Source organism: Acanthisitta chloris, unplaced genomic scaffold, assembly GCF_000695815.1.
Source record: "Acanthisitta chloris isolate BGI_N310 unplaced genomic scaffold, ASM69581v1 scaffold41873, whole genome shotgun sequence".
In the NCBI taxonomy this organism is placed as follows: domain Eukaryota; kingdom Metazoa; phylum Chordata; class Aves; order Passeriformes; family Acanthisittidae; genus Acanthisitta; species Acanthisitta chloris.
This window is the reverse complement of record NW_008666191.1, coordinates 336-9,687: the sequence shown is the minus strand read 5'-3', so window position 1 is coordinate 9,687 and position 9,352 is coordinate 336. Positions and strand designations below refer to the sequence as shown.

General features: G+C 44.7%; 1 protein-coding gene across 1 annotated transcript; it reads right to left on the bottom strand.

The window, feature by feature from the left end:
* Positions 1-5,874: 5,874 nt before the first annotated feature.
* On the bottom strand, positions 5,875-9,015 carry LOC103799651 (gamma-tubulin complex component 3-like; the record flags this gene model as incomplete). The annotated part of the gene is made up of 6 exons (XM_009071989.1): positions 5,875-6,033; positions 6,195-6,311; positions 6,881-7,021; positions 7,806-7,937; positions 8,072-8,160; positions 8,880-9,015. Coding segments are annotated over 6 exons (774 nt in total), but the record flags the coding sequence as incomplete, so codon positions are not given.
* Positions 9,016-9,352: the final 337 nt, after the last annotated feature.

Here is a 9,352-nt window from a genome sequence, read left to right as displayed (position 1 = left end):
TCCACAAAAAGGGTTGCAAGTAGGACCTGACAAACCCCAGACCTGTCAGCCTGACCTCAGTGTCTGGCAAAGTCATGGAGCAGATCATCCTAAGTGTGATCACACAGCACCTACAGGATGGACAAGGAATCAGACCCAGTCAGCATGGGTTTAGGAAGGGCAGGTCCTGTCTGACCAACCTGATCTCCTTTTATAATCAGGTGATTCACCTGGTGGATGAGGAGAAGGTTGTAGTCTACCTGGACTTCAGCAAAGCCTTTGACACCATCTCCCATAGCATACTCTGGTTTTGCCTTAAACTGTAGTTGTGTTACTGAAGTTGCAATGAGTGGAAATTCTGCTTGACTTTTATCAGATACCATTTTCACCACACATTTGATTTTCTCTTTATGCTTTCTGTTCACCACTAACTGGTGCATTTTCTTTTCTCTTCACCTTGTTTCCTAGAGAAATTTGGGGTTCTCCATTTCTGCCCATTATAATATGCTCCAATTCTGATTTTTACACATCAGGTTGTTCAAGGATCCACATTTGCCTTTTTAAGTGCCGTTGTAAGCCTGTCTGTGATTTCTCTCTGTTTCTTTACAGTCCCCAGCACTGTTCAGCAGACACAAGAGCTAAAATTCTGCACACATAGCCTCTTCTAAGGAGTGAATGCAGTGCCTTGTTAGCAAGCAAGGCAGAAAACTCTGTTCTTTGCCTCTCTCTTGGTGGTTTCTGGAAAAACTTTAAAGGCTGATGACGTGGCCTTGAGCAGCTTTGGGAATGTTCCCACTGGAGAAGTGAGAGAGGTCCTAGATGCCTAACTACCTTGTTCTCATGGCCTGGATCTCAACTAAAATTAATTGGCTTTCATTTGCACTGGAAGATTTCACACCCAGGGTAATCAGCTTGTGACAGCTTCTTCCTATCATATCTTCTCATATTCAGGCTGATGGTAATAATCACTCCAATTGCATTTCCTATACCCGAATGTTTAGCTAACTTAATTGCTGTTCTGATAACTTGTGGGGAAAACATTTAACATCATTCATTCCACAAAGAGCAAAAGTAAATTAACAGCAGAGTGAGAGAAATTTCACCTCCTACACTGCTCAGATTCTTCTTGGAATGTTTTTTTTTCTCTACTCTTCCCTGAGCATTGGCTGGGTCACCATTTTGTGCCTTTCAGGATCTCTGCTCCTCTGCACTTTTTTTCCTTCTGGGAGTGAATATCCATCACTTTGGCTTCTTTAACTTTCCTGACCTAATACACTTCTGCTCATCTTTGTCTTTTCACCTGCACTTGAGTCTCTATTTCCAAGCAGGTTTTAGCCCAATGATTTGCTGAGAGAATGTACAATATTTGGTAGCCAAAGTGTGTTAGCAAAGAGCTAGCTTTGAAACAAAAAGAAAAGTACTGACTGAGGCACCTTTGCTGCTCTTCTGGTCAAAGAAAGTAAGCATCAACTTAGTCCTTATGAGAGATTCTGATGCCTTAGAGACTCCATTGCCTCAGGCTAAGAGAAAATGGTCAAAATACTACATCAGGGAGCCTGTTTTCATACTTTGTAGTATTTAATACTGAGTAGTTCATACATTCAATTAATAGTATTTCTTGTCAACATAAAACTAAGGTATTTTTATACTTTGAAACTGAGTTCAGCAAACCTCAGAATGATATATGACTCCTTAAATGAATGGCCACAGAAGCTTTTCTGTAGACTAAGAAATAGAGCATTTTACTTGTAACTCTTCACTGTTATCCTTGGCACTGTAAGTAATTTTAGTTTGTTAAATAGGAGAGAGAAGGTGATGATTCAATGCCCGTGTAGAAACCAGAGAATCCCAGAATGATCAGAGCTGGAAGGGATCCTTGAGGATCATCCAGTCCAACCCCTGGCCCTGCACAGGACATCCCTGACCATCACACCCTGTGCCTGAGAGCATTGGCCAAACACCTCTGGAGCTCTGTCAGCCTTGGGGCTGTGCCCACTGCCCTGGGAGCTGTTCAGTGCCCAAACACCTCTGGGGGAAGAATCATTTGCTAATCTCCAGCCTAACCCTCTCCTGACACAACTTCAGCCCATTCCCTGGGTCCTGTCCCTGGGTGCCAGAGAGAAGAGGTCAGTGCTGCCCCTGCACTTCCTTCCCTGAGGAAGTTGTATCCAGCCATGAGCTCTGTCCTCAGTCTCCTCTTCTCCAGGCTGAACACACCAAGTGACCTCAGTTACTCCTCATGTGGCTTCCCCTCAAGGCCCTTCACCATCTTGAAGACAAAACTATTTCCTCCGACTTCTGAAACAGCAAGTTCTTGGATCTATCTCTGCTCTACTTGCAAATGCTTGCACATCTCTTGCAGCTCTCCCAACTCTTTCCTTTCACCAGTTAGCAGAATCTTATTAGAGGTTCAAGTGGTATTTTATGTTTCAAGTAGCCAAAAGATGGTTTTCAAATTTAATTAGGCACTTAAGAGAAGGCTCTGAGCACCTTTATGTGAGTGTGAAATATGTTCTGTCATCTGAGGCTGCTCATTTGGGTGAAAAGTGAAATATGTACAGGTGTGCACACCCACACCTGATTTATAAGGTCACCATAAGGAAACATCACCCTCAGAGAATTTGCAGAGGACACACAGCTGGATGGGAGTGTGGATCTGCCTGAGGGTAGGAAAGCTCTACAGAGAGACCTGGACCAATTTGATCAGTGGCTGAGGACAACTGCAGGAGGGTCAGTAAGGCTCAGTGCTGGTCCTGCCCTTGGCACACAACAGCCCATGCAGCTCCAGGCTGGGGGAGGAGTGGGGACAGAGGTGTTGGTCACAAAGGGACTTGGCAGTGCTGGTGGCACAGCTCAGTGGGAGCCACCAGTCCGCACAGGTGGCCAAGGAGGCCAAGGGCATCTTGGCCTGGCTCCAGCAGAGTGTGGCAGCAGGACTAGGGCAGTGCTCATCCCCCTGCACTGGGCACTGGGGAGGTCCCAGCTCAGTGCTGTGCTCAGCTTTGGGCACTCACTGCCCAAAGGCCATTGAGGCACTGGAGCGAGTCCAGCCAAGGGCAACGAGGGCAGCAAAGGGCTGGAAAACCTGTGGGATGAGGAAGGGCTGAGGGAGTTGGGTCTGGGGAGCCTTGAGAACAGGCTCAGGGGTGACCTCCTGGCTCTCTGGATCTGGCACTGGAGGATCTGTTTTAGAGGTTCCAGCAGTGACAGGTTAATGGTTGGACTCAATGCCCCTAGAGGTCTCCTCCAACCTTGGTGGTTCTATGATCCTATGAAAGACAGCTGGCCATTCTTCATAGCAGTGCTCTTTTTAAAGGTTGAAAATGTTCTTGTCCAAAACAGAGACATGTTACATATGTGACAGGAGGAAAATAAAATCATTTCCTAGCTCATTTTAACAAAATAAGCCACATAGATTTAGGCTTTTTTTAATCAATACATGCTCCTGTATAGAGTGGAGAGCCCTTGGCATCTATTCACTGAATCTGCTATAAGAGGAAAAAATCCACAAGGCCTTGAGTGAAAAATAGAATCACTAAAATAAAACTGGATTATGAATATATTCTGTCCTTGATCTCACCCTAAGCCTATAACAAATCCACTGAAAAATACATTATATCATGAGCTTCTTCATTTCCCAGTGGACTCCTCTAAGACACTGAATTGTACCCTGAGCCAGCTGAGCTGATGCAACTTACCGAGGGAGATAAAATTTTCAGGGGCTGTTTTTTAACATTTTCTTCTTCAGAGTTCATACGGGTTAAGATATAATTTTCGTGTCAGTTACCAGGACAAAATCTACCTTGTAGTTTAAAAGAAAAAGACATAAACACCTTCCAGTTCTTCTCCTTTAAAAGCATTTATGCTATTGGGAGCACTAGGTGGATAGCTCTTCACCCCAGACTGTCACATGCTGCACCACATCCTAAGCTGGGTGATGATTTTAGTCGCTTTTTCCTGCAGTTCCTCCAAAAATTCTCCAGGCCTTGGCAACCCTGAAAAGGAGGTGGCTGAGCCTGTGGGGTCATTTAGCACTGGCCCTGGGACAGGGTGCCAGGAGCTGTTTCAGGATGCTGTTTCATCCTAGAGATGTGACTGCTTCACCACCAGATCTGTCTGTGTTTCAGACACTGGAACTCAAACAGCAGAACATAGAACCCAGAAGTGGCATTAAATACCTCACAAAATAAAGAGCAGCTTTGCCTAGTGAATGTGCTGTTAAGAATTATCTTTAATTGGAGTATCTCTCTCTCCTGAGACCCACTTGGAATACTGCACACAGTTCTGGTGCCCTCAACATCAGAAGGACACCATGAAACTGTTGGAGCAAGTCCAGAGGAGGCCACAAAGTTGCTAAGAGGACTGGAGCATCTCCCCTATGAGGACAGGCTGAGGGAGTTGGGGCTCTTCAGCCTGGAGAAGAGAATACTGCGTGGAGGCCTCAGAGCAACTCCTCACTGTCTGAAGGGGCTACAAGGAGCTGGAGAGGGACTCTGTGTTAGGAACTGCAGTGATAGGACAAGGGTAATAGGACTTGAAGGAGGGAAAGTCTAGGTTGGATATGAGAAAAACATTTTCCCCTGTGAGGGTGGTGAGACACTGGCCCAGGTTGCCCAGGGAGGCTGTGGCTGGCCCAATCTTGGCAGGGTTCAAGGGCAGGGTGGATGAAGCCTTGAGCAACCTGATCTAGTGAGGAGGTGTCCCTGCCCAGGGCAGAGGGGTGAGACTAGATGATCTGTAATGCCTTTCCAACCCCTAAATTCTAAATTCTATGATTCTATAAGACTAGCACCAAAATGGGTGTAATGGATACATGTAAATCAATACATTCCTAGATGGAAGCTTCTCCTTTCTGTGGAAAAACCATCCACTTTCAATTACAACAAGCAACACACTTGTTTGAAAGATAATTGTGTTTTTATTTTTCTAAGCTTGCACTTGTGGAACATAATAAATGACCTGATATAATGACAACTTTGAAAAGAAGGATTCCCTCTCCCCAACGTCCAGACAGCGATACAGAAATATGTACAGTGGAAAAACAGGAATGGGAAGGGAATGAAGTCACCATCAGCCAAGTCAGTTTGTCTCTACACATCTGATTTTGAACATCAACTACTTGTTCTTAACCAACACTTTCCTTCACAGTCCTGAGGCTTTAACTTCACTTTTGAGATCCTGTGTGCAACAGATGGCTCTGCCACTGGCTCTGCTCCTATAGTTTGTTCCTGTACAGTAAACATAGAATTTCCCCCACTATATTTTAATTCCAGGGTTTTTAACTTTGAAAACAACAACAAAAAAAATTAAATATAAGTTTATGTCTTCTGATACAAAGTTTCTCACACAAACACATCACGACACTGAAAATCAGCATAATGAAATGCTGTCTTAGCTTCTTAACGAGGACAACAGGTCTGGGCCCTAAGCTGGTGGCTTTAACAAAAGCTCTCTTCAAATAGAACAAGTACATATAGAAAAAATAACCTTCTTATTTTCTTGTTAAAAAAGGAAATGGTGCTTTCTATAAACAAAAGATGCAATTTCCTTGACGCAGATATAAGTTACAGCGGAGAGAGCTCAGAAAGCTTCAAATCAAATTGGCATCTGTTTGAAAGGATGACTTCACAAGTTGATTGGAAGAGGTTCAATCAGCCCATTTAGTCTGGTAATTCTAGAAACATCAGTGTAAAAAAACCCTACCTTTTTTTTTTTTTTTTTTTTTTGCTTTCTGCTCTAACAGGGTCACAATCACATGACTGAAAACATGTTGCCTGCAGCAATGGGAGACACCAATCACTCACAATTTGGCTGCATTATGTCAACACTGATTGCCATGGCCAACAAGAGGTTCAACACCCTTCGGATACCGAGGTGAAGTCCTTAGCAGCTGGTTCACCTGTGTGAGCTTCGTCTGCCTCTAGTGCCCAGGGACACACGCAGCCTTGGCTCTCTGGCCTTATAGTGCTCGTTGAAGTCCAACCTAAAGCTGAGGAACCGAAGGCTTTCGTCGGAACTGGTTGTCAGCAGGACCAAGAACTGTTGGACGATTCCCTGAGGGAGAAAAAAACCCCAAGAGACAGCTAAGAAAACATCCCTGGAGCGTTTTGCACCCAGATGGTGCCCAGAGGGAATCTGGGCAAAGGTAAGCACAAGGGTTCACTTCTACACATCAAAGCTTAACATGTTTACAAGCAGTATGATCTAAGAGGCACCTGGTAGAAGTGAGTGAGTATCCGCAGCTGTGAGCACATCTTAGGTATTGAGTCTTGAAATTCTTTCATCCTCTTGTTCTCCTCTTCAGCCTCTGATGCAGTTACACCCCACTTGCCCTACAGAGAGACCCAATGAGTCAAGAGGTCAAGAGTCACACTATGTGAGTTGCTAACCAGGTGACTTTGTGCCCAGCTAAACCACCACGTTCATAAAACCCAATCATTGCCACAGAGAGCCAAACATGAAGCCTCCATGGAACCATCAGTCCCCAGGGTGGTTGTACAGCACATGGAAGAAATGTGAGGTTAGCCAAGCAGGCAAGTCTCACACCAGGTGCAGGGCCCACACACTGACAGGTGGGAGACAGGATTAAGCTATGGCAGATTTATGCAAAAGGATTCAGAATATTAAAACTTCTTCCATTTACTTCACTTAAAAGAGCCTGAAATTTCTCATCCCCCACAGGCCACTAAAGAAATCTACTCACTTAAAGACTTAAATCAAAACCACCATTCAGGAGTTTTGTTTAGATTCACTAGCTACTGCTAATGACTTGTCACCTGTCCCAACTACATTTATTTTTGCTGTACCTCTACATGATTTCTCAAACCCTCCATGTATCAAAAGACAAGTATATCTGCCTCAACTCATTTTCATGTTCTAGTAATAGATCTGGTCACTGCACCTCAAGCTCACGCAGTTTTTTCCTCTCTTCGAACTGCAACCTCAGCTGCAACTCCTCCAGAGCAGCTCTGTACATTGCATCTTGGGCATTCTGGAGCTCAATGATCTGATCAAAAACTGCCCGCAGCTGGTTGAGAAGTACCTGTGAGACAGTTCAGCAACAAGACAATTAAACAGTTGTACAGCAGCAAAGAGTTTCAAATTCCTACCACTCTCCAAAACATCAGTCAATAAAATATTTTTTTTTAACACACAGCTGGAGAGACTGTTTGGCAAGGCCCTAAGTCAGTAGTTACATGATCACACAGACTCTTAGGACCAAATCCAACCCAAACAATAGCAAATCTGCCAGCAAATTTGCTGTGGGATGAGGAAGGGCTGAAGGAGTTGGGTTTGTTCAGCCTGGAGGCTCAGGGGTGACCTCCTGGCTCTCTGCAACTCCCTGCCAGGGTTGGAGAGAGGTGTGGGATGTGTGTCCTGCCATGGCTGCAAGGAGAGGACTAGAGGGAATGGCCTTGAGCTGAGCCAGGGCAGAGTCAGAATGGATGTGAGGAGAAATGTTTTCCCTGTGAGGGTGTTGAGGCACTGGGATATTGCCCAGGGAGGTGGTGGAGTCACCATCCCTGGAGGTGTTGAAGAGGTGTCTGGATCTGGCACTGGAGGATCTGGTTTAGGGTTTAGGTGTTCCAGCAGTGACAGGTTTATGGTTGGACATGATGATCTTAGAGGTCTCCTCCAATCTTGATTGTTCTATGATTCTGTGATCTGTCACTGTGTCTAGGCAGTAGATACAGAGCCTACAATTATAAACTCATGTATCAGAGGAAGAAAAATTACTTCCCCCTTCACTCCTACAGCACAAGAGAAGGTGGTTCCTAACACATAAGGCAAGATCATGAAGTTACAAATGAATGCAAAGGACTTACCCTGGAATCACTATCCAGCAAGCACCGAGCTATGATTGTGTCCAGGAAAACTTCATGAGCTGCAATGATATGATCCAAGTCCTGTGCTTGTTGGACCTTGTTCCAGAGTTCATCCCATGAGCACTCGAGCACCTGGTGCAATGATTCAGGATTAGGCTGTTTTGCTGTGCTACATGACAAGCTCTTTGAAATTTACGACACACAACCCACTGAGAACATTAAAAGCACTTCATTTGCAAGGAACTAACTGGGTGGATATGTCATACCTCAAATGTAATGTAATACTGCATTTGGTGAATGAAATGGACCATTTCGGATGCCAGAACGTGGCACTGGTGCAGAACCCCAGAAAGTTCTGCAAAACATCCAAAGAGACGGAAGGTTAAACACTGCAAGGGCAATCACAACCATCAAAACAGCTTTATTTCCTACCAAACTGAATACTTCACATAACAGCCACTAATCTTGAAGAGCAGCAGCAATACTGGCTAGCAACAGATGAGCCAAGAACATGGCACAATTACCTCCTGGAACGTGTGAATCAAAGATGACACTGTGCTCACAGTGCTGGAAACACACTTCCTCTTGAGAGCATAGGAACAAATAAAACCCTAGCAATGGGAGACAGCTCCAGCCTGAAGAGCCTCAGGTGATGGGAATAAAATCTGTTAACTGCACTGTAGTCTCAAAGGGAAAAGAAAGGAGGAATGCAATAGACCTCTGGTTCTGAGTCAAACTTATTTGGGTGTTGAGGCACTGGGATATTGCCCAAGGAGGTGGTGGAGTCACCATCCCTGGAGGTGTTGAAGAGGCATCTGGATCTGACACTGGAGGATCTGGTTTAGGGTTTAGGGGTTTCAGCAGTGACAGGTTAATGGTTGGACTCGATGATCTGAGAGGTCTCCTCCAACCTTAATGACTCCATCATTCTATCTTCTTCATCATCATTACCTACCATTAAACACCCAGTCAGTAGGAACAACAAAACTCATCTGTCCCAACAGACTTCTTCCCCCCTCCAACACAGTTCAAAACAAGGTTTAGAAACACATCATCCATTTGGAGCCCTCTCACCTGGCATACTTTTCAGAAGCTTAGCATTGCACATGTGCCCTTTCCATATATCAGTGAGGATATATTCCATTCGCTTTGCTCTCCAGAGGAAATTAAATACTCTTAGATAGTGGCTCATGCACTCACGTGTAAACACCTGCAGAGCAGAGAAAACAGCAGCACAAATTTAATAGGCATACCACATGTTCTGAGGTACCAAGAACCTCTTCACAGTCCATCTTATCTGATCCATGCAGTTTATACACAAAACAAATTCCGTGGAAACCCCAGAGCTATCAGAAAGATCTTCCACTGAGGACTGAACAAGTTGCCTAACATTCACGTAGGCACAGGGCACTGCAAGAAGTGTAAGGAGGGGTGAACATGATGGAGCCTAAAGACTTAGCTCTTTTCAAACTACATAAGAAAATTCTTTTTGCTGGTCAGACTCACATTTGGTCCTGCTTAAAATACCCGGAAAGTTGTTTAGTTCT